The sequence below is a fragment of the Mangifera indica genome, chromosome 3 (assembly GCF_011075055.1).
Source record: "Mangifera indica cultivar Alphonso chromosome 3, CATAS_Mindica_2.1, whole genome shotgun sequence".
Classification (NCBI taxonomy): domain Eukaryota; kingdom Viridiplantae; phylum Streptophyta; class Magnoliopsida; order Sapindales; family Anacardiaceae; genus Mangifera; species Mangifera indica.
In genome coordinates, this window is record NC_058139.1 from 3,070,475 (window position 1) to 3,098,224 (window position 27,750).

General features: G+C 35.3%; 7 protein-coding genes across 7 annotated transcripts; 2 read left to right on the top strand and 5 right to left on the bottom strand.

The window, feature by feature from the left end:
* Nucleotides 1–6: 6 nt before the first annotated feature.
* On the bottom strand, nt 7–2,515 carry LOC123211817 (pentatricopeptide repeat-containing protein At1g08070, chloroplastic-like). The gene has a single exon (XM_044630732.1). It carries the CDS (start codon nt 2,486–2,488, stop codon nt 230–232), a length of 2,259 nt encoding a protein of 752 aa, XP_044486667.1. The 5' UTR covers nt 2,489–2,515; the 3' UTR covers nt 7–229.
* Nucleotides 2,516–4,112: 1,597 nt separating this feature from the next.
* LOC123210011 lies at nt 4,113–4,907 on the bottom strand. Its single transcript, XM_044628159.1, has 2 exons — nt 4,368–4,907; nt 4,113–4,300 (listed from the first exon to the last, which is right to left on the bottom strand). The coding sequence occupies exon 1, from the start codon at nt 4,829–4,831 to the stop codon at nt 4,394–4,396; it is 438 nt and encodes a 145-aa protein (XP_044484094.1). The 5' UTR covers nt 4,832–4,907; the 3' UTR covers nt 4,113–4,300; nt 4,368–4,393.
* A 2,055-nt stretch (nt 4,908–6,962) lies between these two features.
* LOC123210806 (pachytene checkpoint protein 2 homolog) lies at nt 6,963–10,987 on the top strand. The gene is made up of 14 exons (XM_044629293.1): nt 6,963–7,213; nt 7,291–7,354; nt 7,459–7,565; nt 7,695–7,762; nt 8,139–8,242; nt 8,315–8,419; nt 8,743–8,832; nt 8,927–9,002; nt 9,329–9,398; nt 9,498–9,568; nt 9,685–9,775; nt 10,103–10,230; nt 10,366–10,494; nt 10,602–10,987. Exons 1-14 carry the CDS (start codon nt 7,093–7,095, stop codon nt 10,740–10,742), a joined length of 1,365 nt encoding a protein of 454 aa, XP_044485228.1. The 5' UTR covers nt 6,963–7,092; the 3' UTR covers nt 10,743–10,987.
* Nucleotides 10,988–11,653: 666 nt separating this feature from the next.
* On the bottom strand, nt 11,654–14,003 carry LOC123210286 (pentatricopeptide repeat-containing protein At3g48250, chloroplastic). The gene has a single exon (XM_044628551.1). The coding sequence runs from the start codon at nt 13,820–13,822 to the stop codon at nt 11,906–11,908; it is 1,917 nt and encodes a 638-aa protein (XP_044484486.1). The 5' UTR covers nt 13,823–14,003; the 3' UTR covers nt 11,654–11,905.
* A 2,998-nt stretch (nt 14,004–17,001) lies between these two features.
* On the top strand, nt 17,002–19,935 carry LOC123211372 (protein DEHYDRATION-INDUCED 19 homolog 6-like). Its single transcript, XM_044630058.1, has 5 exons — nt 17,002–17,185; nt 18,471–18,613; nt 18,907–18,984; nt 19,097–19,326; nt 19,638–19,935. The coding sequence occupies exons 1-5, from the start codon at nt 17,107–17,109 to the stop codon at nt 19,735–19,737; spliced, it is 630 nt and encodes a 209-aa protein (XP_044485993.1). The 5' UTR covers nt 17,002–17,106; the 3' UTR covers nt 19,738–19,935.
* A 324-nt stretch (nt 19,936–20,259) lies between these two features.
* Nucleotides 20,260–22,037, bottom strand: LOC123211371 (elongation factor Tu, chloroplastic). The gene has a single exon (XM_044630057.1). The coding sequence runs from the start codon at nt 21,908–21,910 to the stop codon at nt 20,477–20,479; it is 1,434 nt and encodes a 477-aa protein (XP_044485992.1). The 5' UTR covers nt 21,911–22,037; the 3' UTR covers nt 20,260–20,476.
* Nucleotides 22,038–22,804: 767 nt separating this feature from the next.
* Nucleotides 22,805–27,460, bottom strand: LOC123211899 (probable serine/threonine-protein kinase WNK3). Its single transcript, XM_044630865.1, has 8 exons — nt 27,138–27,460; nt 26,990–27,027; nt 26,637–26,864; nt 26,312–26,535; nt 26,069–26,226; nt 24,539–24,722; nt 24,320–24,457; nt 22,805–24,206 (listed from the first exon to the last, which is right to left on the bottom strand). Exons 1-8 carry the CDS (start codon nt 27,222–27,224, stop codon nt 23,455–23,457), a joined length of 1,809 nt encoding a protein of 602 aa, XP_044486800.1. The 5' UTR covers nt 27,225–27,460; the 3' UTR covers nt 22,805–23,454.
* Nucleotides 27,461–27,750: the final 290 nt, after the last annotated feature.

The window sequence follows — 27,750 nt, forward strand, 5'->3', positions numbered from 1 at the left end:
AACACATTAAAAGAATATACTATCGCTGCATTGATAATTTTTTTTCAAATGTACACAAATATATACTGCTTATTATTCCCGGAATTAAATATCTGAAGAATGTAAAACATGCTCAAACTTAGATCGTGAAGCTCAAATTGTCGAAGTCCTCTAATAAATGAATACTTTAAGCCTAATATCGGAGGGCTAAAATAAATGTGCATGGTTTACTGATAACTACAATGTGTGTCTACCAGTAGTCATTGCAGGAACAAAATCCCTCTTTAAAATGGTGAAAGCGATTCCGATCCCTAACTATAATTTCTCTATTATATACCTTTGATATTATCTTTGTTGCATTATGGCAGTCTGCACAGACTCGAAGATTCTTCGAAATTCTAATTGTAGTTCCAGCAGAAGTTTTGATAAGACAGAAGGCAATTGCCAGTTTCTCACTGTGGTGAGCAACTGAAGCTTCCCTATCATCTTCCTCAGCATCAAGTCTTGCATCTGCCGTGTTGGGTATGTAGCCAGCTGATTTGATTCTTTTTATCATGTTTTCAGTTGCTTTATATATCAGCTTAGAATGTGAATGCAAATTCTCTTCAGCAAAGAATTCATAAATCTCTCCATCCAATTCAATCAAGCTACAACCAGGTATCTTCTTTATTCCCTTCTCTCTCATCTCATTCCTTACCTTCAATGCATCCTCCGATCTGCCCACTGATGCATAAATATTAGATAGAAGTGTGTAATCTCCACTATGCAAGGGTTCCAACAGAACTAGGTTCTTCAATGATTGCTCAGCAACTTCAACATTTTTATGAACCCTGCACGCAGCCAACAATGTTCTCCATATGACAGCATTGGGTTGAATGGGCATGTTCTTTATGAACTGACATGCCTCTTCAATCAGCCCAGCACGACCAAGAATGTCTACCATGCAACCATAGTGATCCCTCCTTGGTTCAATACCAAAATCTCTGCTCATACTGACAAAAAATTCCCGACCCTCATCAACCATTCCCACATGACTACAAGCAGAAAGAACAGCAATGAAAGTCACCTCATTTGGTTCAATATTCTTTTTACGCATCAAACGGTAAAACTCAAGTGCCCTTTTTCCCTTTCCATTATAAGCAAGGCCTTGAATTAGCACAGTCCAGGTGAAGACATTCTTTAAAGGCATCTGCTTAAACACTTCAATCGCATCATCTATAAGCCCACTCTTTGCATAAAAATCAATTAGTGCAGTTCCAAGGGTAACAGTAAGCTCCATTTTCTTCTTCTTTACATACAAGTGAACCCATTTACCAGTTTCTACAGCTCCAAGAACAGCACAGCAAGAAAGTACACTGACCATAGTAACCTCATTAGGCTCCACATTTGCATTTTGCATATCATGAAAAACTTCAAGTGCCTCCTTGCACTGCCTTGCTTGGCTATACCCGGAAATCATGGCACTCCATGCAACAACATCTCTGTGATCCATTTGATCAAACAATCTCCTGGCTTTCACAACATAACCACATTTTGCATACATATCAACAACTGATGTCACTAAATTAACACTACCTTTAAGCCTATTTGATTCTACATACTCCCAAATCCACTCTCCTAATTCTATATTACCAAGTCTCCCACAAGCAGTCAAAACACTAATCAATGTAACCTCATCAAATCCAACACCCAACTCACGCATTTCGTTAAATAAATTTAGAATCTCCATCCAATACTCACTCTTAGCATACCCCGAAAACATTGAATTCCATGTAAAAACATCCCTCCGAGACATTCCATCAAACACCTTACGCGCAGACTTTATGTTCCCACAATTTGCATACATGTGTATCAAAGTATTACAAACTAATTCATTGAACTCAAACCCAGATTTCAAAATCTGGGCATGAATCTCTTCACCTTCTTTCAACGCTCTTAACCTTGAGCAAGCTTTTATTGTACCGGAGAAAGTGAAGTGGTCGGGTTGTACCGATATTTCATACATGTTTTTGAATAAATTCATAGCTTCTTGAGGAGACTGCTTCAGGGTGAAGGCTCTGATCATGATGTTATAAGCTGATGGATCAGGTTCTTCGATTTTGCGAAAAATGGACAGTGCATAGTCCATTGAGGTTGTGGGAATGATTATTGCGGCGGATTCTAGAAGGTTTTCGGTGGTGGTGGGGTTGAAAAGAAGACGGGTTTTGATTAAGTGGGCGTGGATTTGTTTCAAGTCCCTTACGGTTTTGCATTTTTTCAGGATTAGGGCTTTAGGGTTTTCTGGGAACTGGGTATTGGTAGTTATGGCCGTTATTGTTTTAGCGGGAAAGTAATGAAGTGTAAAGACCATTTTGTGTGGACTGTTTTCTGATAGGTGAGGAATCAGGTAAATGTTTACAAGAAAGCTTTCCACTTGATATAGAAAACGATTCAAAGGCAAAAGGAGGAAAGACAAATCAATTGTGCGTGTCTTCAAATTTAAGGCGTTTTCCACTTGAATAAATAACATTATTCAGTAAGCACCGGAATTTGTTGTTTTACAGATAAACGACACACATATTAATTAGACCAGAGTGTTCTTTTTATTTCCTATCATAATGTTCACCATAAATTTATTTTCGAATATTCTGAGAGAAAATACTTATTTTTTAATCAGAGATCTTCTATTTGATTGAGAATCTTATACTATTAGAAAATGAAACAATCGACTCATTTTTTTATGGCGAAAATAACATGATAAAGCTCAGGAGAGATGGAACAATGGTTAAGGTTTTCCAAGGGAGTCTAAAGTTTCAAAAACTCTGAATTAATTATCCAATTTAATACCAGGGTCTTTTTGCAGGTGACGTGAAAGGAAATCTTCTTTATATAGATTGACAGGCTTGAGTGCCAATGGTGTGAAGCTTACATCAACTGCTATTATTAATCACAAAGTTGCCAGCAGAATCTTTTTTCAATGAAATGCTTGCATGGCTGGTGAGACCGGATTGTGTCTCTGCTGTTATTCGCGTAGAATAATTTTGTTCTTGATATCGGCATTTGAGCATCCAACAAAGGTAGTGGTTTTCTTTGTCATGATGGGAAAACTGATTCCAAGATCCAGCATGATGGACTCTCACCCATTTGTGTTTAAAGCATCATGTTCCTTGCAGATTTGCGACTGAATTATTGATGATAAAAGGCGAATTTGGTTCTCTCTTATCTTTTGAGAATAAAGAAAATTGTATGGTTGGTCTATAAATTGTTTGTTTCTACTACTTCTCGTAGTTGACGAGGGGGATATAGCAATGCAGAAGAGCTCTGGCTTTACTCCCAACCTGCAGTACAGTTGGGATAAGACATCCCCAGATTATCATGCTCACGTATCAAGAATCGAGAGAATGCCTAGCGTTGTCCCAGATGTCCCCCGTCAGCCAAAATACCCTAATGTACACAGGGCCTTCAAGAACAATTACACTCCTAGAGAAGAAGAACAGCCTCCCAAGAGCAAGAATTCTTCCGAAAAGAAGGTTCAACTGAGCGATCATGCTGAGATTGTTGAAAGTAACATATCAGAAGAGAAAGCTGAAGTTCAAGAAGACAGCATTGACGTCAAAGCTGATGGTTTCATCCAGAAGAAACTCAGGGGATTTGAATTGTGCAAATGGAAGACCTTCAAAATGTAGTAGTCAAAGTACCCCTTTAGCTTTTACCAATACACTTGAATAACCTGTCTTTAATGTGTTAGCTAAGCTTGCTTTGTTCTTTAATAGTACTTTAGCTATGGCGCTTGGATATATGGCATGCATTTTATATATTAAATATGTGGCCTTATAAGATGTTCATTGCTAATTCCAGTGTTTTATGAGAAAAAAAATTAGTATGCTATAATTGATTATTATACTTGGTGCTTTTTCTCAAATGTGCCTTTTGCTGTTCTGCAAATGTTTTATCCTCTTAATTTCACCTCCTTTCATCAACAAACTGTATGACTTGAATAGGATTCAAACAGAATGATGAAGTGTATGTTTTGCTGAACTGAGATTAAATGAATCAGAGATTTGGTTATCTTCATTTCACCCAACCTTTTAGAGTCATTTTCTGTAGGTAGTTCTAACTTTAAGTGAATTCCAAATGAACAAAAACACTTTAAGTGGAAGAAAAAACAGAGGTTCTATCCTTAGCATATCTAATTTAATGACACTCTTTGATTATCTCAGACAACTACAACAAATTTCCACTTTATCAAATGCTGACAGCTTGAAAGGTTTCTTCTTGAAAGTAAATTTGCTGAAGAAAAGAATATTTTGATGGTAGCATGATCAGGTTCCATCCTTCATAATTGCAAAACAGGAGGAAAAATGTTGTCATCTAACTCGAATATAGAAATAAGCACACACAATTCGTACCGGTTACATTTACAGTGTTGCACAGGTCAAAATTGACTGTCATCCTCTTCGGGAACAGAAACTTGAACATCATTGAATCTCCTGGAAGAAAATCGATTGAATAAATTTCTAAGGCTATTCTTACTGTCTCTGCGTTTCTTAGGGACCTGAACAGAATCATTTAACCCAGAAACCGGATGATCTAAAACCAGCCCCGCTTCTAACTTCTTGGACACAGTCACAAGCTCGTATGCATCCCACAGTGATTGCCTGAAATCCCAATTTGTGCTGTCCTTAGGCGGCAGTGATGACTTGTTCATTGCTTCTAGCTTGAATCTTGAGGGCTGAGTTCTGAAATTTCGTCGATAAGCATCAAACTCACTGGTGGGTCTAGAGCCACCAGAATGGGCATGCCAGGCTTGTGCCACAGCCTTGAGGATTTCAAGCTCATTTTTATCTTCTTCAAGCTCAAGCTTTTTCTTCATGGTGCTTTCGTCCTGGAAAGTTGTGCTGGGGCCATGTTACCTTTGGCAAATCAGAGCCTCAGATAGGAAAATTTGTTTGTTACCTTTAGTGTCCAGTCATTTTTGTGGATGTCAATTATTACCATTATTCAAAGAAACTTATCCTTTCCCAAGTAAGAAAAAAAAACAATAATATGTTTTCTATTCAAATATTTTTGGGTATTTTCTAATGTTTTATTATAAAATTCCTAAAATTGTAAATAAAATTCCTAAAATTGTGAAGATTTTAAGCAATTTTTTAAAAGAGTTTATATAGTATTTGAAAAACAGAAAAACAATAAGGACAACTAAATTAATAGATTCTTGAAAAGAGTTCATTTAAATTTGGTCTTGTAATTGTTTAGCACTTGATCAATGATTCTAATTTGTATGGCTATGATAAAAGAAGAATATATACGATGTAATTGTTTTGATAAACGTAAAGGATATTCTAATTTTATCTTCTTTTATTTTTAATATTTAAAATTTATTGGTTTTACGAGATTAGATAATAAATTTAGGGAGAACTATATTAGAAATAAATAAATAAATATATCAATTTTATTTTTTCTTGTGTTTTTTCCTTTCCCTGAATATCTATTTTTTCTTTTCTTTCCTTTTTAGACTACAATTTTGAAGAAGCACATCTGATCTATTCTATTATTTTTTGACTGGCCAAAGCACTATTTCCCACCTAAGTTTTAATATAGATACAATTACATACCTGTAAGGTTTAAAAAATTTAAATATTCATGCATAAATTAAAATTTTCTATTAAAAATAAAGACAAAATCATCATTTTATCATAAAACCCTAAACTCTACCAAATCTAAACTCTTATTAGAGATGAAGACAAGGTCTTTGTTTGAAAAGGTTTGAAACCTCTTCGTTGGATGATTTCTTTGTCTCTTTAATGAAGAGATTTCAGATCTCTTCGATGTCTTTGTCACCATTTATGGTAGATCTAGGAGAAGAAAGCATCGATGATAGGTGACAGAGAGGCACGACTAAATTCCAGTTGTCAGAGATGAAGAAGAAGAAAAGAGAAACCTTATGGGAGAAATTGTGATTTTTCGAAGTTTAACCTAAGGAAAAATTATTAATTTTGTAAACTAAAAGAAGAAAATGATATAAATTTGGTAGGGTTTAGAGTTTAGTGGTAAAATGATGATTTTACTCTTGTCTCTAACAAAAATTAGCTTATATATAAGTGTTTGAATTTTTTAAATCTCACGCGTGTTTATTTGTATTTGTATTAAAACTTTGATAAAAAATAGTCCTTTGGCCTTTTTAACCAAATCACATATGAGATTGTAAAATTTGGTCAAAATCCCTTTATCTTGGTACAATTCCAACCAAATCACACCACTTAAAACTAAATTATATCAAAATTATGACATTTCATCTCGTTGCACAACTCAAATGTCACCTCACACATTTGATTTCTCATGCTTGTCATGGTATAATTAATAGTGTCTCTCACCACTATCTCTAACTTCTACCTCATAATCAACCATCATCTTATTCTTATATCTGATTGAGTTTGATTTAGATTTAGACTTATTTAATTTGAATGTGACAAAAGTTCAAACTTATACTTAGATAATTAGTTAGAGACTCTGAATTTAGATTTGATTTAATTGGGTGGTGAAAATGAAGGTTGAGGAAGAAAAATAAAAATGGATTTAAAAAAAAAGAAAAATGATATAATTATAATTATAAATTAAATATTATTTGAGGATACAATAATGAAAAGATTTTCATTATGAATAATATTATATGTACTTATTTTAAATATATAAATATATATATATTTATATGTGTTATCATGTGTATGAATATTATTATATTTTTAATTTAAAATTAATTAATTATATGATGACATATATAAATATATACTCATGTATGTATTTAAAATACGTACATATAGTTTTATTATTTCATTATTACTGGATGATACGTGAAGAAAAAAACTTTCAAACTTAACCGGTGGGTGAATTTTCATCAAAGGTCAGGGGGAAAACGGAATTTAGACTAAATTGGACACATTTTTATTTGTGTATATATACACGAATACATGATCCCCTGTGTTTCAGATATAATGTATAAAAAGGGCGAACGATAATTCCCGCCCATTTTTAAATAAAATCCCCAAGTTCTATGTCTCTAGGGTTTGATACAGTGCCCAATCCTCTGTGATACAGTCTAAGTTATAATTTGCAGATCAGAAATTTCCACCCGAAATGAGCACTCCCATGGAAATCACCACTCAAAGCCTCTCACACACCGAGATCTCCGAACCAGACGCCGTCGCTGTCCGTCCTTCTTCTCCCCTTCTCAACCAGGACAAATATCTTGTCTCTGGTATCAAAATTTCAATTTTTCGGTTAATTTAGCTTGGATTTCAAATTGTCACCTTCTTACTAATATTTTTCCTGCAGTTGAAGTTTGTTTGAGGGCCTCAAGCACTGCTCGCACAGATGATGTCAGGTTAGCCGTTGAAAGGTAAGAATTTAACCAAATATTTGTTTCGGGCATTATGTATTTTTGTGTTTGATTTGTTGATCATTCAGAGCTTAAAGAGTTTGATTGGTTCATGCTTATGTTAGAATGCTTGAAAAGAGAAGTTTAAGCTATGTAGATGGACCAATCCCGGTTCCTGTTGATGATTCCTTTCTGATGGAAAATGTACAAAGAATTTGTATTTGTGACACTGGTATGATCACTCCATTTATTTAGATTAGAAAATAAATAAACTGTTTCAGTTCACAGAATATGAAGTACGCATTGGTGAAGAGGTTTCGATTCACTGCATTTCTGATGTATGAGTTTGTTATTTTTGTAGATGAATGGGTGCAAAATCATGATATTCTTCTATTCTGGCAAGTCAAACCCATTGTTCATGTCTTTCAGGTAATTTAATGCGTATTTTTTTTTTTTTTTGATATGTAAAATGTCCATAAACTTCAACAAAAGAGTTGTTTGACTGTTGCTCGGAATCCCAAATCGGAATTGAAAGGGGTTGGGTGTTAGTTTATAAGTATGAGAGAAAGTTTCATCTCTTGAGTTAGCTTTTGGGTTGAGAAAGCTCAAAATCACCCAAATCCTACACCCAACATTTCACCAAAGATCCATTGATAAGGATTTCTAATCAATGACATGATGTGTGAGGGGGAGATTGTTGTCCCACATTGGAAGTGGAAGGGGCTGGGTGCTACTTTATGCTCAAGATCACCCAAAAATCATATTGTGAATAAAAAAATTAATCTTTTGAGTGTTGTTTGGTCAGCTTAGTGAGGAAGGACCATGCGAGGAGCTAAGTGGGGATGGTCAACCTTCTAGCTTCAATGAATGGATTCTTCCTGCCAAGGAATTTGATGGGATGTGGGAAAGGTATTTTTATTGCTTATTTTTCTTTACAATTTTATCCCATTGGTGTACTGACACGGTATTTTGTTCTTGCAGCTTGATATATGAATCTGGTCTCAAGCAAAGGTTATTGCGCTATGCATCAAGTGCATTGCTATTTACTGAGAAGGGTGTTGATCCTTTTCTTGTTACATGGAACCGGTAAGGAACATTTTACCAATTTCTTCTACTCTAATTTTTCATGTATGGGATGAGAATAAGCGAAATATGGGTGCTATACTTGCATTTAGATTATATGTCTGGCTTTGGTGAGCAAAGTTCATAAATATTCCATTAGGATGTATTAAGGTTTAGTTGTTTGTTTATTTTGTGAATGTGTGTGTAGCATTGTCATGTCTACTGTCTCAACAATTAGAAAATCTTCAGTGCAACAATTCACTGATAAACCAGGAACCTTTTTTTTTTTTTGGTTAAAGTGGTGCTTGTTATAGTTATTTCTTGTATAATTTTTTATTTATTTGCAGCATTATCCTTTTACATGGACCTCCTGGAACTGGGAAGACGTCCTTATGTAAAGCATTGGCTCAAAAGCTCTCCATTAGATTTAGCTTCAGGTTTGTTAATTTTTTTTTTTCTGTACCATGTTTAGCTCATTCCATAACATATAACCTGGGCTGATAATGCTTTTTCGGTTTATACTTCCATCAGATATCCACAGTCCCAGTTGATTGAAGTTAACGCCCATTCTTTGTTCAGTAAATGGTTTTCTGAAAGTGGGAAATTGGTATGTTATCATTCTGCAATTTCCTTAAAAACCACTTCCATTTCCTGTAATATGATTATTGAACCTTGGAAAGTTGGGTTTGAAACTCCTGCAAAATCTTGTTCAGTCTAGATTTCATCAAGGTTTCTATGAACTTTGGTGTTATCATCTTCACGCTGTAATACCTGCAAGACGTTAACCCACTGACCTTTGAAGTTTTTCCCATCATTTGAAATTCTTGTGTCTGTTAAATACTTTAGAAGTTTCTATCTGTGAAAGGTTGTGCTGAGTTTGCATTTTAGTGAATGAATGTATTACTTGGTTTTAACCTAGTGTAGTTACTGTAGGTCGCAAAGCTTTTCCAAAAAATTCAAGAAATGGTTGAGGAAGAAAACAATCTGGTATTTGTTTTGATTGGTGAGATTAATGCTACTGAATTTCTTCTACTTGGTTTTTTTACAAAGTATTCTCTTTCATTCTTCTAACTTTTATTTATCTGATTATGGTAATACTCAGATGAAGTTGAAAGCCTTGCTGCTGCTAGAAAGGCTGCCTTGTCTGGTTCTGAACCTTCAGATTCTATTCGGGTACTGCACTTTTTTTTCCTCCAAACTTTATCCAGACTTCTTTCAGAACATGCTATAAATGGTATGATGACATATCTTTTAAGGCTATTGAAACTTAAAAAACATGCACATATCAGGTTGTGAATGCACTACTTACTCAGATGGACAAACTGAAATCATCACCGAATGTGATAATTCTGACTACATCAAACATAACTGCTGCCATTGGTAAGTCAGATCTAATTTATATTTAGTAAATTTATCTGTTTAAAGCAATGCATCCTAATGTGAGAGAATTTTTTCCCCTCATTTCCACTTGTTACACCTTTTTATAATATTGTTGTTAGTAACTTTGCCAATATAAATTCATTTCTTTGACACTTATACAATGTTGATGCTCTTACTTTGCTTTTTTTTTTTTCTATTAATAGTTTTTCTTTTTGGTAGCATTGCTTCCCTTATTATGAAGTCGTTTATTCATTTGTTCTTCCTTTTTCTTTTTTGAAAGTCTCTATCTTGCTTCTAGTGTATAGATTTATCAAATTTTGGTTTCAGATATTGCATTTGTTGATCGTGCTGATATCAAAGCATACGTCGGTCCTCCAACTCTTCAAGCTCGATACGAAATTTTAAGGTCCTGCTTGCAGGAACTTATACGAGCTGGAATTATATCAAAGTTTCAGGTGAAGGCTTCTCTTGCCTGTTGCACTAAAGATGAAAACCATGTTTTCAAAGCATTAATATTATCCCTACATGCATATGTAAGCATGGAATGGCTCAATTTATTCAGTTGCTAATGATCATTGGAATTTCTTTAGGATTCTGAGCACACCATGCTTCCAAATTTTGCCACTTCAAGAGAGAAATTGAACAAGCCTGAGATCCAAGAGGCTGAAACCCCGCTGCACCTGTGTAAACAATTGCTTGAAGCTGCAGAAGCATGCGAAGTAAGTTACGAAATCTTTCAATGCTTAAGAAATTCTGCACTTCTGTAGCTTGGAAAGATTGAAGTGAATTTTTCTGGATGATGATTGTTAATGTTTTCCTCTTCTAGGGTTTGAGTGGAAGATCATTAAGGAAACTTCCATTTTTGGCACATGCAGCTCTTGCTACCCCATACGTTTGTGACCCTAGCAAGTTTTTGCTTACAATGATCGATACAGCAAGAAGGGAGCGTTCTGAGCTACCTGACTGAACTGAATTAATGTTCACTCCATGTAATACATGTGTTGACTGCTTTAATGTAAAATAATGTTTTAAAAAACTTGTCTTTTGCTGTCGTCATATATCAATATTTTCAGAATGAAGTCTCCCGTTTGTTGGCAGAGCTGGTTATGGTGAGTGTAACTGGGCCTGGCCAAGCTGGTTTGAGCTCCGCTCGATTACTTTAAAAAGAGTTTGAGCTTGTCAACTTGATGAGATTTTGGCTCGAATTCGAAATCAAGACAAGTATGGTAGATTTAAGTTCAGCTAAAAGAACTAATTTTAATTTTTAACTTGCAAACTATTATTTTTAATCATATAATTTATATATTTATTAATTATTTCAGTATATGTAAAATACGAAAATAAGATTTTATGAGTGTAAATATAAGTTCTAAAACTTTTTGGGTTATTGATGTTGTATTTATTGAATTGTTAGTTCGTGAGTTCACTGCACTGGCTATCCTTAAACTCGGGGCTTCGCTTGAGAGCTAAACTTGAGTGGCTTGATATACAGAGTAAAACTTCATATCTGGCTTTGCACTAGAGGAATATGCAACGGTATTATCATAATCAAATTCAAGTATAAGATGCTAAAAATCTTACCCAGGCTTTCCAATGTTATATCTCAATTTCTGGGGAGCTGAGAATCAGTTTTACCATAATTTGAATAGCAACTTCAAATCTATTGCTTTTCTGAGAATAAAATTTCTACCAGCTAGTTATCCAACAAATTAGCAGAATAATAGGACTATACATCTTAACATGATTTTAGAAACACTGCCATACCCCCAACGAATTACAAAGATGCAAAGCATCAAAAGTGAAGAACAAATAAGCTTGGCTACAAAGATTATCAAATCTATCAGATATAAGGGATATGACCTCCATGGCTGTTTCAAGTTGAGATAGAATGCATAATGTTTTATAACACTGAAACAAAAACACATTGAAATTAAAAGCTTAAATTTCTGAAGCTCACATACCAACTGGCAGTGCCACTCATGTTCAGAATGAAAACCTAGCAAAGCCTCTGAAATCTAGTCACAATCTTTGTACAACTAGCTTAATTAAGCCGAACACATGGATCTAAAATGAAGGAGCCTTTGCTGTAGAAATACAGATATTTGCTTGTTGCATAGCATGAAACTAGATCTAAACATTAGACTGCTTCCCTGAATGAACGGCAACTGTGTCACTCTTTGCAGAACCAAAAAGTTCAGAGATTTTAGAATTCTTGCGAATGTGATGAGGGCACTTATATAGCAGATCTCTGGCCTCAGAATGTCTACCTTCATTAAAGAAGGATTGGAAAACATAAAGATAAGCAGAAGAGGATGGGTACTCCTTCACACTCAATGCTTTCAAAAATTCTGAAGCATCTTCCACAGTCCCGAACTTCGAAATATACTGAACAAAGGGCTCAGGGTAAGGTGGGTAGTTCTGTTTCTTCATTAATCGTAGGAGGTTCATTGCTTCTTCAAGTTTACTTACCCCCAAAAGCTTTTCTATAAGAAATTTAAATGTAGATTGCCAAGGTCTTATATGAGACTTTTCTACCATCCCTACAAGCAATTCATATGCACCCTTTACCCTTTTTTGATGAAGGAAACCATTTATCAAGACCTCCAACAGATCAGCATCAGCATCAATATTTTTCTCCATCATCTTTGCAAAACACATTAATGCCTTGTCAACTTCATTAGCAATGCAATGCCCTTTAATCAAAGTGGTCCATGTCATGATGTCAGGAATACATCCATTTTCTTCCATTTCATCCAGCACCCTGGAGGCTTCTTCAAACCTCCTTGCTTTACAAAGTCCAAAAACCAGTTGGCCATATGTGATGTTGTCAGGCTCATATCCCGCATTTTTCATAACCTTCATTATCTTCTCTGCTTCATCAAACCTTCCCACCCTTGTCAAAGACCTATGGATCCCATCATAAACTGGCTTAGAGAGAAAATTCCCTGTTGCCTCATATTTCTTTGCAACTCTAAACACCAAATCCAAATCAGGGTTTTCACCTAATGAAATAATTCGTAAAAGCAAGCTACATTCCTGAACTGAAGGCTTATATGGGCCATCCATCATAAACTCAAAAAGCCTCACCGCATCATTCATCATCTTAAATTTGTGGAACTGTCTTGAAATCTTTATGTAAGTGTCAAAGTCCATCTCATGCCCCGCATTCTTCATTAACTCAACAACACTCCAAAATTCCTCCTTCGAATCACGCTGGGCAAGAACCCTTAATATAGCATTATACATTATGGCATTATGTTCAGAACCCGTATACTCAGCAACCCAATTGAAAAAGCTCAAAGCTTTCAAAGGATAATTTCGAAGTTCTCTCAGAACTCTTATAACAAAATCATCCGACAACTCAATTTTCATGCCCTCCAATTCTTTCTTCACCTTGTCACACCAATCTGTCCCTAACAGAACATCGACCACTTTCTTTACAACACTAACCGCAGCATTCTCCTGAACCATCCTATCATGAAAATGGTACAAAGCCACCACATCACTATCCATCTTAGCCTTCTTTAGAACCCCCAAAATAGTATTATAAGTTTCTTCATCAATACAACACTTCTGTTCTTTCATTTTCCTTAGAACGATCCAAAACTGCTTCATTGACTCGTTGTTTACTAATATCCTGAGCATCATACTATAAATAGAAGAACTTGGTCTAAATCCGTTTTTATCGCAAACCCAATCGAAGAAAGCCGATGCTTTTTCTGGGTCTTTATCAAGTTTCTTTAAAACATAGATGACAATTTCATGGGACATTTTTGGATTCAATTCTTCTAACTTGTTCTCTAATTCGTCAGACCAATCATAGGCTAAAATAAGCTCTACAATAGAGTTTGAATTTGTGGAAAATGATAGCCTTTGATGGGCAATATTGACAAAATGTGAAGTGTTTGATTGATTTAAGAGAGTAAATGAGTAGAGGTCAGAGAAGTGATTCACCCGAGTAAACAGAAGCCGACATGAAGAAAGGCGAGTCGAGAGCAGCGAGTTGGTGAGTCTAAGAGATGCGAGGATTGCCTTAGATCGATTCATGGCTGCTTTTGAGGCGAAAGATGTTATTATGAAATAGCTGCGTGCTTTAGGGGTTTTCAAGGGTTTATTTAACGCTTGCCGCCATAAATCTCACCTGTGAAACTTGCTACATGTCGGGTCTAGTCCGAATAGATAACCGGGTCGAAATCGATTTCGTAATTCTCTTCTTCATCCCTAAATTATAAAAGTCACATCACAGTAAAATAAAGTCACTTTCTTCCGCAAAATTAGCAAAGTCAGCTTTCGAACTGTAAAATACAAACGGCAGGGAAAATTTTAGTTCAGCCACCTTAATTTCGGGGTCCCACCATGATTGTCTTCCACGCGAAGTTCCGGTCGTTATAAACTTTATCCCCGCCCCGCCCCCCAAGTCTTCTTTTTTAACGTGCCCTGAGAGCCAGTTGGGCAAGGTGTTTATTTTTCATTACACGTGTCAGCCATTGTTAGGTTACCATAGACATTCTCTCTCTGAATGAAGCAAGAAAATCTTACAGTGTGATTGAAACTGCAAAAATTACACGTGTCAGCCATATTTAGGTTAACACAGACATTCTCTCTCTGAATGAAGCAAGAAAATCTTACACTGTGATTGAACCTGCAGAAAATTCAGCGGGATTTGTAAGTAATACTTTCAAGACGAACAGATATTTTCAGGATCATAAGAAACAGAGATAGAATTGACTTTAATCCATGTGGGTAGCATAATTGTCACCTCATAACAGAAACACATACATTAGTGGGGTGGGTGAAGAGATCCCAAAGTTGAAAAAAAAAAAAAACAGCCCCACAGCGCTAATGGCGTCATATTCAAAGTAGGTTTGCTAAAGATCCTTTAGTTGGGTTTTGAAAGGAGTCCCAGCTTTAGGACACCATGCTTTGCCTGCAAAAAAAGTTACACCCTTAACAAAACATATCCATTGTCTTCGTTCATCTCTTTCTTACCTTTCTTTTTCCTTGTGGAAACGTGCCGCCTCTGCACTATTAAAGAGAAACGTGCATGCGCGCGCGGGAATATAAGATTGCCGTCTCCACACCATGCTGATATATAGTGCTGTGCAATGCATCCCTTCTCAAAATAAAAGCTCATTTTCCAATTTCTTTCTGCTGCTGCACGTATCTCTTCATATCCTCAATATATATATATGAGGAGAGTGTGTCTAGTGCCTGTCTATGAAGTATATCTCTCTCCTCTACCCTTCCAGCTCGCTGATTTAAGTCATTTTCTTCCTCTTCTTAACACCATGGTTGTGACGTTCAACTTTATGGTAACGGGTGTGTTTATTCTTAGTACCCCAAAGATACAGTTTAGGCTGTTCTCTCACTGTCATGAAACGGGTGGCTTTTCTAGCTTCCACTTGAAGAAAGGTAGCTAGCTAGCTAGCTAGAGATCTTCTCAACACAAAATTATTCATGAAAGGGGAATCAAGCCTTTTGGTCCGATTACTATATTTCTTGAGACTTGTTTGTTCGGTATTTTTATCAGTTTTTCTGGTTACAATGTTTATTTTTTAAGATTTAGAATTCTGTGTCGTTATTCATTTGTATGAGTGTTGTATGTCCCGAATAAGTGGTCAGATCTCAGAAGAAGCTAGTGTTGATTTATGAATCAGATAACGGATTGTAAGTAGTTTGCTCAGCTGGTGCTTGATATGCAATAAAGGTTTTATGTTTAATTAAGTAATATTGATCTATCTTTTTCTGTCTTCTTTGACTTTCATCTTCTCCCCTATCTTTCTTCAAAACTGTGGGGCTTCTTTGGCTTCATAACTACCACTCATACTCAATCTAAAACCCAGATTGATTGATTGATTTGCTGATATATAATTATGATGTGCAGTATATAAGAACATTACATTCTTTAATCATGAAGAAAAGTTAAAGTTTGACTAAAAGTTAGCGTTGTGCCTGCAGATTGTTGGGCAGGTTAAAGTAATGAGATCTAATATGATACAAAGATTCGTTGATCATCTTCATTTCATTCCTTTTAATGACATAATCATAAACTATCAATATGACTTTAAAAAAGCTGCTATTTGGGGACAAGAAGTGAGGTCATATTGTTTCCTTCTTCATTTCATTTCGATACCTCCGCAACTGTATAGATTATAAGTAGAGTTAGACTTTGTTTTCGATCTTTAACATAGCTCATACCCATAAAATCTCAGTATTCTTGATGAGATCAATAGTGTGAGCACCAGGTAAAACCATTCTCTTTTATCTATTTCCTCAAAGAGGAAGTAGAAAAATTATATATTTACTGTCAAAGGCTTCTTCAAAGACGACAGAGATTTGGATTATGCATGAGAAAACCTATCCATATTGACAACAATTTAATTGGGTATTTACGTATTTTCATTAATTTTGATATCAAAAAACTTACTATGAGATTGCAAAAGACATTTTTGTTAAGTGAAGATTCTGCCGGGTATAAGCACTGGGGATAGCTACCAAGCATTCATCTTTCCTCTTGATATATTTTCAAACAATCAAAACATATGCATAATTTTTGTATATGATTTTATACATAAATAAAGATATATTATCATATAATTAAGTATTATTTTATCTTTAATTTTTAATTATTCAATCACATAATAACACATTATTATTTATACATAAAATTATATATAAAAATTATACACATGAGTTTTGTATAAAGTTATGCTCATAATCTATTTATTTTCAAATGGGCATGTAATGCAAAGTTCAAATAATAAGTCTAGTTTAATAAATGAATGATACTATGTTTATAAATAATATATATAAATTTATTTATAATTATTATGTAATTAAATATTATTTTATTTTTAATTCAAAATTATTAAATAAATATTAATATATTATTATTTATGGATAAATTTATTCACATTATTTACATCCATAATTTTATTGCTAATAAACATGGCAACCCTTCTTTCTTTTTGTAATGTTGATGAAAAGTCTAGTCATGAGGGTCAATAATCAAATAATTAAAATTGGTGTTGCCTTGTGTTAGTTTCATTATTATTTTTATTTATTCACACCGAATTAACTTGACAATAATTTTGAATGCCTTTTCTAATATAAATATAACATAATTTTAAACAAAATTAAAATTTAATAATAATTTTAATAAAAAAATATAGGCCACGTGTCATCCATCAATAAGGTAGCTTTTTGTGTGTCAGGAAAAGTTTCGACGGGACGAGATGGATATAATGGCATAGCAAGAGTAAGCTCAAATGTCCATTCTTCTGTCAACGGCCGTCTGAAGCTGACGTAATCATCTGGAAGCTGATATCATCATGGACATTGACTTATGGGCCTCAAGGGTCCGCTCTGCTAAGCACTTCTCTGCTGTCCAAGCTTCTCGCCTCAACTCTGGTACGTCTGTGTTTTATTGGAAACTGTTTTCACCATTTTTGTTTCGACTGCAACTTGGAAGTAGTTAGTACTGTTTGTATGAGAACTGGCTCTGAAGATTTTCAATAGATTCTGCTCAACGTTTCGAAGCAAGAAAAACTTTTTCTTTTTCATTTATTATTATTATTATATACTTTGTTGTTTGATCATTTCCACATAATCATAGAGGAATTTCTTTTATTATATGCGTTTTACCTCTTAGGAAATGGGGTTGTTGAGAGGCTTTGCAAAATCTTGATAAGACCCTTCTTGATTAAGTTGTTTTGTTGGAGGCTAATTATTCAGCAAATTTGTTAAGCTATGCCGGTTAAGTTGTCAGATGACACCAATGATAAGGAGAGACGGTATGTTGGTTTAGATTGATAATTCTTTAAATAAACTGAGGGCGCTTTAGTTGCAGCTGTTGGGGGAAAAACAGTACAAGTCGAAGGCTCTCCACTTAAAGTACGTCATCAGCATGAGAGTGAGAAGGATGATATCAATGAAGTTGAATATGATGAAGTGAATTTTAAAGGTGATGGTGGAATGTTTTGACAGAAGAATGTTTCTAAAAGTGGCAAAAGTCTGTTTTAAAATATTATAGTTATCTTTTGCTATTGCAGATTTCCTAGAGAAGGTGATAGATGTATAGAAATTTTAAGAGAACAATGGATTGACTCTTGTTGCTCACAGTTACTAAATTTTCAATCTCTGTGCATTTTTAAGGTTTCTGTAGTTGCAGTCAAATAATCATACATTATAAATCATCAAATATTGCTTTTCTTTAGCGGCTTCAAGACATGATCTTGAAGCATTTTACAGAAGAATCATGTTAAGTTATGTATAGCCTAGCACTGGATCCACTGTTTAGAATGCTGCAGGATCTAAAGGACCTGTCTATACCAGTCGAAATATTTCTCTAGGTTGATTTTTAAGGTGTTTTACCTTTGATCAGTTCAAAATAATCTTTTAACTGTATATTGTTGACTTCTTTCACTCGAAATAAATTGGTTGCCAACAATCTATAAAACCCTTGGACGTTTAAGCCTTAGAGGAGACTCATTCTCCCAAAAGGATTGATCCTTCTCGCTTTTCTATATTCTCTGTATATATGATATCATTCTTTCTCTCTCTCTTTTTTTCCTTCATTGATGTTTACTTTGTTTAAACTATGTTGCGAATTTTAGGTGTATAACTTGTTGGTGCTAAGTTTTTGAACATATTATATGTAAAAAGTTTATTTCTTACTGTTTTATATGCTGGACAGATAATCAGTCCATAGTTGATGATTCAGAAGGTGATGATGATGCAAAAGCTTGCTTTCCATGTCCCTTCTGTTATGTTGATATTGAAGTACATTTGGTCTGTAGCCATCTGCAGGAAGAACATTGCTTTGACTTGAAGAATGCAGTATGTGATTATCTTCATCTGATAGCTTATCATGTGTGAGGATTTGTACCCATATACACATTTCATCCTTAATTTGTGATCACTCAATAATGTTTCACTTCTTGAATATAATAAATATATGTTTGTTATGTTGCATGAAGCTGCTTCTGGAAAATGTGACATATTCATCCTGATTAAGTTAAGAAGGGAAGGATGTCATCATAATTGGACGTCCTGCAATACTGCCAATGATTTGTTTGGTCATATTATTGAAACTGAATTGAATTTGGTGGCTGCTTATTTTGGATGTTCAGGTCTGTCCACTATGTGCAGCAAATCTTTTGAAAGATGCCACTGAACATTTCATTGTGCAGCATACTAGTTTATTAAAGGTATTGTTTCTTTGTTTTTAATCTTCATGTTATTAGATGCATCCTTATGACCTGCTTGAGCATATTTAGGTGTTTTGATTTTGAAGGAAGACAATGTCTTTATGTTTTGCAGCGCAGGAAAAGATTTGAAAAATCTGGTTTGTGGAATGGTGGTTCAGCAATGCTTAGCAAGGAATTAAGCTCATTTCTTGGAACTTCAACAATTGGTAGAGGGAATGCACATGGATCTGTATCAGATCCACTCCTATCTCCGTTTCTTAGAAATGCACCTCTCTCTGACAGTAAAGTGACACAGCAAGATGATTCTTCTGATGAGGTCTCAGTGGTTTCTGATTCGAAAAGGTATCCTTCTTCGTTAGTTTATTTTCTAATTAGATCTTTTGCCTTGTAGTTGCTGACTGTATAGAATTTCCGTTTGAAATGCAAGCCATGGTAATTTTATTAGTGAGCTTAGAATTTCAGAAAATTTTTGAAGACACATGTTTCATTATTCTTTCAAATTCTGGAGCGGAAACTAAAACTTAATTCATAGATATTAGTGAACTTCAATAAATTCAAACCAGATATTTATGTTTCTATTATTTTTTTATATTCGAATTTCAGACATTGTAATTTTATTATAGAATGTGAATTTCCATTCAATCTGCTTGCAGGGAGCCAACATTGGTAGATGAAGGTCATGAAGAGGAGATTGAAGAGAGAAAGCAGAGAGCAACATTCATTCAACGGTTGATCCTCTCAACCGTGTTCTGAGTTTGAAGTTTCCGATACTGGTGCATGATTTTAGGAAGTGAAATGGTTTCTGTATGAGGTTTCCAGCATGTAGTTCTGGAAATGATGGCCTATGAATGCTAAGCTTTATGAATGTATTAAGTCTATATATTTGTAGCCAATTGGCTACGTTATAGGGTGTCTAAGAAAATTAAGGTATACAATCTTGAAGTTAGTTAATCTCCCGCTATTTCACAAATTTCATGAATCGGGTATATTTTGGAATTAACTTACAGAGGTTTTGTGACAAAAAACAAAACAAAACAAAACAAAACAAAAGAGAGGCCCTTACTGGCTCTATTAATGGATTAAATGAATAAAGCAAATGAGATGAACGCAAGAATGGATGATTGTAGAGACACAAGCAAAGAGTCCAGACTGCAAAAGCCTTCTGGGACGACAGAAGAGGTTGAGCAAATTTGCAGACAAAGTATGTCACTTTATGCTATTCCTTCATCCCACAAGTCTGAAGGAACATTAAATGAGTAACATTGGCTAAAGCAATTGAAAAAAGAAGAGCCACATTTAATAATCACATGAACATTATCCAACTGAGACGAAACATGAGTTCATTGTAAAATAAAAGCAAAACTGCAAATTATATGACATTGGATTCAGGAAGTTCCTACAATGTTGAAACCAATTGCATAAACTTGAGATTATAAAGTTCAACACCACTCAAATTGGTAGATCATTCCGCCCACAACAAATATTTGAAGTATCACTCAATGATAGACTGAATTACACCTGCTCCCACAGTCTTGCCGCCTTCTCTGATAGCAAATCTCATTCCTTGCTCACAAGCCACAGGCACAATGAGCTCCACAACCATCTTGACACGGTCACCAGGCATAACCATCTTAGACTCTTCATCCTTATCATTCATAATAGAAGTAACTTTCCCTGTAACATCAGTAGTCCTCATGTAAAATTGAGGCCTATAACCGGCAAAGAATGGTGAGTGCCTACCACCCTCTTCCTTCTTCAACACATAGACAATGGCAGAAAACTTGGTATGCGGGGTAATTGTTCCTGGCTTAGCCAACACCATTCCTCTCTGAATATCAGCCTTCTGAATACCCCTAAGCAACAAACCTACATTGTCCCCAGCCATTGCCTCATCAAGAATCTTCTGAAACATTTCAACCCCAGTTACAGTAGTATTTCTAGTATCTTTCAACCCAACAACATCAACTGTTTCTCCCACCTTAATTGTACCCCTCTCAACGCGGCCAGTGGCCACAGTACCACGACCAGTGATTGAAAACACATCTTCGACGGCTAACAAAAAGGGTAAATCAGTTTGTCTTTGAGGGATTGGAATATAATTGTCTACAGAATCCATTAGTTCATAAATCTTATCAACCCATTGATTATCTCCTCTTTTAATTGCAGGATTAGCCATCAAAGCCTCTAAAGCTAAAAGTGCAGAACCAGAAATAATAGGCACATCATCACCAGGAAATTCATAAGAAGAAAGCAATTCACGAACCTCCAACTCCACAAGCTGCAACAGTTCTTCATCATCAACTTGGTCCTGCTTGTTCAAAAACACAACCATATTAGGCACACCCACTTGCTTGGCCAACAAAATATGTTCTTTAGTCTGAGGCATGGGACCATCAGCACCAGACACCACCAAAATCGCACCGTCCATCTGGGCGGCACCCGTAATCATGTTTTTCACGTAATCAGCATGTCCAGGGCAGTCCACGTGGGCATAGTGGCGGTTCTCCGTCTCGTATTCCACCGTCGCAGTATTGATGGTGATACCACGCGCACGTTCCTCTGGGGCAGCATCTATTTCATCGTATTTCTTGGGGGCACTGTTACCCAAAGCCGCTAAGGCCATGGTTAAAGCAGCAGTGAGAGTTGTCTTGCCGTGGTCTACATGGCCGATAGTACCAATGTTGACATGGGGTTTCTTCCGCTCGAATTTACCACGAGCGGCGCGGACGACGAAGGTACGGCGGCGGATGGTGGTTGTGGAGGACGAGGTAGTGGGGAAAGGCAGAAGAAAAGAAGAAGAGAGATGGGTTCGGATTAGTTTTGAACGGACAGCGGCTGTGGTGGGTAAAGAATTAGAAGGAGAGGCATAAGAGTAAGAGAATGTTGGAGCAGTGGAGGATATTGCTGCAGAGGCTGAGATTGCCATTGAAGTGGTGGAGAAATAGAGTTGAAAAAGAGAAGAAAATGAGGGTTTGAGAAATCAGAGCGAAAATTGTAGATATTGGAGGAGTGCTATCTATCGGCCTGTCGAGACGAAAGAGGGCCTCATATGATCTTTATCCGGTAAGCACTGTACTCTTACTTTAGGTCTCATGGGAAGTCTATGCAACTCAATTCATATGATGACACGTGTTATCAAATCCATGGCTACAATTCTAGGGTTTCGATTTTAGAACTGTTATTATATGAGGCACCTATTAAATGGGATTGGGGTCACTTGACTTGAGGCTCATAATTTTAAGTTAATTATGTAATGGGTGATAGGGAAGTAAAATGGGTTGCGGTCCTTTGTCTTTGTGACCCACCGCCACCATCCCATCCTCTCCTTCTGCGTTGTTCATTTAGGTTCCCTAATTTCGGCTAACTTGGTCTTCAGTTCCGCCATACAAATTTTTACACATTTTAATTCAGTCAAATTGAAATTATTGCCTCTTTTTCAATCTCTCAACTCGCAGTTGTTTAAATATTATATCCCAAAGATCCTTTAATTTCTTCAGACTGAGAAAAAAGCCTGTCTTCCCAGCAAATCCCCCAAATACTTCATTTCAGTGACTATAGATTATTCATCTCTTATCACTATCTATTTCAAATCAATTTTATTTGGTATATATTTTATTGTAACCAAGCTTTAGCCACACGAAAAGAGCCAAATCTTAGTTGAAAATAACATAGAACGAAGCATGTCATGCCATGGGTTTAGATGCCCTAAATCAGACTTAAGGCAAACCTAGAAGTAACAAAAAAATAAGTAATGGGTTAAGGCACCCTTCATCAGAACCTCCATCCTTACTCTGAATAATAATGGAGATAATGCAAGCTATAAAACCAACAATTCCATTTTATTATGAACAACATAACTGCCAAATAGACATTCGGCAAGCATGCAACAAAAACAATTCAACTTTCTGTGAATCTTCACCCTTATCACAACACAAACAAGTCCCCAATAACACTGAAACATATTCGCATTTTCAACAACAGTAATCTGGAACGGCTAAACTTGCCTACAAGCTATATTTACAGGTATAAAATCCATACAATTCATTGATGACCTTTATCAAACTATAATTCATAACTCACCTTACTACACTAACGTCCAGAGCAATATTGCACCTGCAGCACGGCAAATTTGGGGAAAATAAAATTAGGCATGGTTTCCTTTTGACATGTGACACGTCAACTCTCAAAAACAAGCTGGGTTTTTTTTTCAATAATGTTCAACCAGGGCATAAATTGGAGTTCCCAGACATATAATCCTCTTTAGTAAAACCTGTTCTCAAGGCACCATGTTCTGCTACTCATACTGCCAACTTAATTGACAAGAGTAAAGAATCTATGAACTTCCTGAAAAATGTTTGGTCTTGTATAAGATGCATGACATTACCAACTATTTCCATGTTGCAGATGTGCAATGGAAACACTTCGAATTGTACAACAGGGATTTGCAACTTGTTTCAGTTTAACAGTGCCTCAGTCTGGCCTAAATTCAGGAATGTTCAGCTTAAATTCATCTAAAACCTTTTCACGAATTTCTGTGGATAGTTCCTTCAGAAACTCTGATACAGCTAACTTATGCTTCTGCTTTAACTTGTCTACCTCCTGTTGTTGCTTTACAAATAGCTGCTTGAGTTCCTCCACAATTTTCTTGACCTCTCCTGATTGTGAATCAGAAATTCCACTACGTTCTTTTCCTTCAACATCATCATTTTTGCAAGACAAACCTCCAGCCTCCAGCTGTTCAAGCGACGCAGCACCATTTGGACTCTCACCATCTCTTCTGCTGTTAGGAATCCTTGCATCATTGTCAGTCAATCTATTTTCAACGTTTAAAGTTGAAGGTGACAGGTTTGACATAGCAGACATGCCTTGAGAGCTCCTACTGACTCCCTTGGGTGAGTCAGACCAGTACTTATGACCTGATGGCAATCTCTCTAATTGGAGGCCACCAAAAGGCAGGATTGGGTCATTTCTCAAGGGAGAAGTGTTATCCTTGGTTTTAGGGGAACGCCTATCAAAATTTGCAACCTCTTCAGAAAGATTATCCCCAGAAACTTCTCTAGGTTCCCAATCTGGAATATGAGTCTGAATTTCTGAGTTGATCATTGCTGCAATTGCTGAGACATCTTGATCTGTCAGATTCAACTCATTAACCATTTCACTAGCAACAGAATTCGCTGTGTCTACCGGTATATCAAATGGGAAGTGGATATTGTGAAAATGGCCTGCACCATTAAAACAACTTTCAGCTTGAAGTTTATGAATGCTAATGGAAAACTAATTGTCGTATCACAAAAATTAAAGTGATAATAAGCACACACTTGAAGAGAGAGAAAACCTGTGGAATCTGCTATTCTTAGTTTAAGAAAAATAGTGTTATTGTCCCTCCGGTGACCTTGCACGGTAAAGTCCCCACTTGTCACAGCTGGAGGATACTGGGCATTTCTATCAACTTTTACCTGACTAGAAGTCCCAGCTGCAAATATTCATAATATATATAAGGATCAAAACCTAATTGCCTTTATGCTCCATAGCAGCATCATAATTTCAACATTACCTGAATGATGAATTCTGGCTTGTGCAGAACGACCTGTACTCTCATTTTCCTCATCTGATTGTAGAAAGGGATCTCCCAAAAGTTCCTTGGCAGACAACCGGTCAGAGACTTTTGCAATGCATTTTTCTATAAATGCTCGAACACCAGGATCTGTCACTTTTGCCAATGATGCTGGCTTTATTCCCTACCATGAAAAAAAAATCACAGCAATGATTAATAAGCCATCGGAAGCTATATGTGACTTCAAGTGACGGGTATGTCAAAGAATGAATGAAGAAATGAAGATAAGGATAAGAGTGCAAGACTCCATATTTAGATATCTAGAAATTCCTAATATTTCATTTTCTATCAATCTTGATCCATTACAAGATTTTAAAGATTTTAAAACTACTACACCTTTAAAATTCTGTTAATTATAAAAACTGTATAACATTGCCCCTGATTAACCAGGAATGTATATTTAGAACTCAATATGAGCCTAAGGCCAGTGACTTCAGTAAAACTGTTTGAGAAAAGAAAGTATATTGCATTACAATCCATTTTTAGAGAATGTTCCCAAATTAATTAACTAATGAAAAATGTCAGATAGTTTTATGATGGTAATCTAGACAGGAAATTAGCTATATTTTCCAAACAAAATGATTGAGAAATAAAAGAAAAACCACTTCTTGAAATGCACCATGTTTGAACTTCAACAATTGTATTGTAGAATTTAGAAATTTGTATTGCTAAAAAAAAAAATCGAAAAAAGAAAAAAAAGTGTATAACATTGAATTTGGAGAATGAAAAATGTTATATAATTTTGGTATATAATATAAAAGAAGTTAAAAATCTAGGAGGGGCATTATTGCTAGCTTTGTCTTTGCAACCATCTCTTTTATTGACAAGTAAACTAATTTAACACAGTCCAGGAAATTTCCAAAGCACCAAGTAACCACTGGTTGTTATGGCTCACACCAGTACATAGAACAAAAAAAAGAGAGGTCTAGAAAGAGTCACAACATGAAAATCTGAGGAACTTTATTCAATTGTTGTCTTGACAAATTTGACAGTCAAAAGAGCTATATGATATAAGAAATTCTGTCATTTTATGGAGTCAAATGTTCAAGCTATCATAACTAATAAAGACTAGAAAGTATCTCAACTATTTTAAATCAAGAAAGGGAAATCTTCTAAACAGCAACTGCAATCACTATCATGTATAAATTTGACAACTCAGAAATCCTTCAGCATCTATGCCAGAATTCAGAATGTTAACATATATTAATGATTCAATGCATGACTTAGAGATTAAAGCTTACAACTGTAAATTTTCAAGACAATATTTTTGTATGGAAGTTGATGGGAACACTGGGCATCTACAAGAATCATACTGAATTGCAATTTGTAAATTTTTTTAATGTATCCAAACATAGGTTCTTAAATTTGATTGTCATAGTGCAATGTGATGCGTGAATTGAAAAGGTAGAAAGTGCATGATAATTTTGAGATAGCCAAAGATTTAAAAAAAAAAAAAAAAAAAAGACATACTGATGTCACTTTCTTGTATATTTGGGCAGCATTGGTGCATTCAACATAGGGATATTCAAAGGTCACTAGTTCTAGCAAGCACATGCCAAAGGCATATATATCCACAAGTTCATTGTATTCCTCTTCATAGAGCTCCGGTGCCATGAATTCAGGTGTGCCTAAGATAAAAATCAACAATACATTCAACTAAGCCCCACAGCAGATCTCATCGCAAAGCTTTATAAAAGTTAACCAAATTCTTACCAATGACACTATGAGCTGAACGTGCCTGTTGAAGAATGGCAGCCAATCCCAGATCACCAATTTTCACTTCACCTTGATTTCCATTTACAAAAATATTGTCACACTTGAGATCTCGATGAATAATTGGTGGGTCATGACTGTGAAGATAAGAAAGACCTTCTAAAATCTGCCTAGACCACTTCTTCAATGCTCTTAGATCAACATGCTTATGTTTCTTTCTATACCTACAAAATATATCCAAATAGGAAACATTAAAAAAAGGCAAAGTATAATATGAAAATCTCAGAACCAACGTTGATACCAAAGCAGAATCACAAGCACGTACTGGCGCAGTGTACCGGAAGTGAAAATCTCAGTAATAAAATTGATACTCTCATTTTTAGTATCAACCCAGGAATTATAAAATTTAATAATGTTCTTGTGTTTCAGAGTTTTAAGCAAATGAACTTCTGAATAGAGACGCTCCAAATCCTCAGAATTACGTAATAGATCAGCAACCTTAACCTGATTCCATGCTACTTCAATTCCTTCCAATTCATCAAATGCTCTATATCTAAATTACCAAAACTTGATCAAGGAAGTCACACAGGCATTAATCTATTAACATAGTAAAGCAAGTACTTTTATTACATTGAATATAAACTCACAACTAAAAGAAAAGAATTGATTAAAGGATACACTTTTTTGAAAGCCCCTCTTCCTAAAACCACTTTGTACTGCAAAAATCAGATGAAAACAACAAAAACAGAAGAACCCATTTAAGTTTATCAAAAACTAAATAAAGAGAAACGATATAAAAGTAAAAGGAAAAGGAGAAAACACAGACCCGACCGTAACGACCAGTGGGATCAATTTCAACGAACTCAGCTTCAGAATCCTCCTGGTCTTGTTCAGAAGAGGAATCCAGTGGCATTATGGTCGTAGAAAAGGGGCAGTAAAATCGGGGGAAAAAAAGATGAATCTGACAGAAAAGGGGAGGTTTAGAAATAAAGGATAAATGGGCAAAAGTTGATTCGTCAAAGAGAAGCGTTTAAATGGCTGAGAAATTCAGCAAACAGACCCTCCTGCAATTGGGCACTTATTTAAAACTGTGCGCAAGCTCTGATGCGTTTTCATGTGCGAACGTGGGAGTTCAATACTATTATTCATATCTAAACTCTTCTGGAGACAATTTTTATATAGATATATTTGTTGGATTTCTGATAGATAAAGATTTGAATTTTTTTCTATTCAATGTTTAAAATAAAATTTATTCCAAAAAAATCGGTGAACTATGGTGCATTTTGTTGATATTCCAATTAATAAACGGATGCACTTTTCTTTTTCTTTATTTTTAATTTCAATTTAATTAATGAACAATCACTTAAATATAAAAAATAATATTTTATATATCTAAAGAAATAAATATATATTTATATATATCATTATATAATTATATA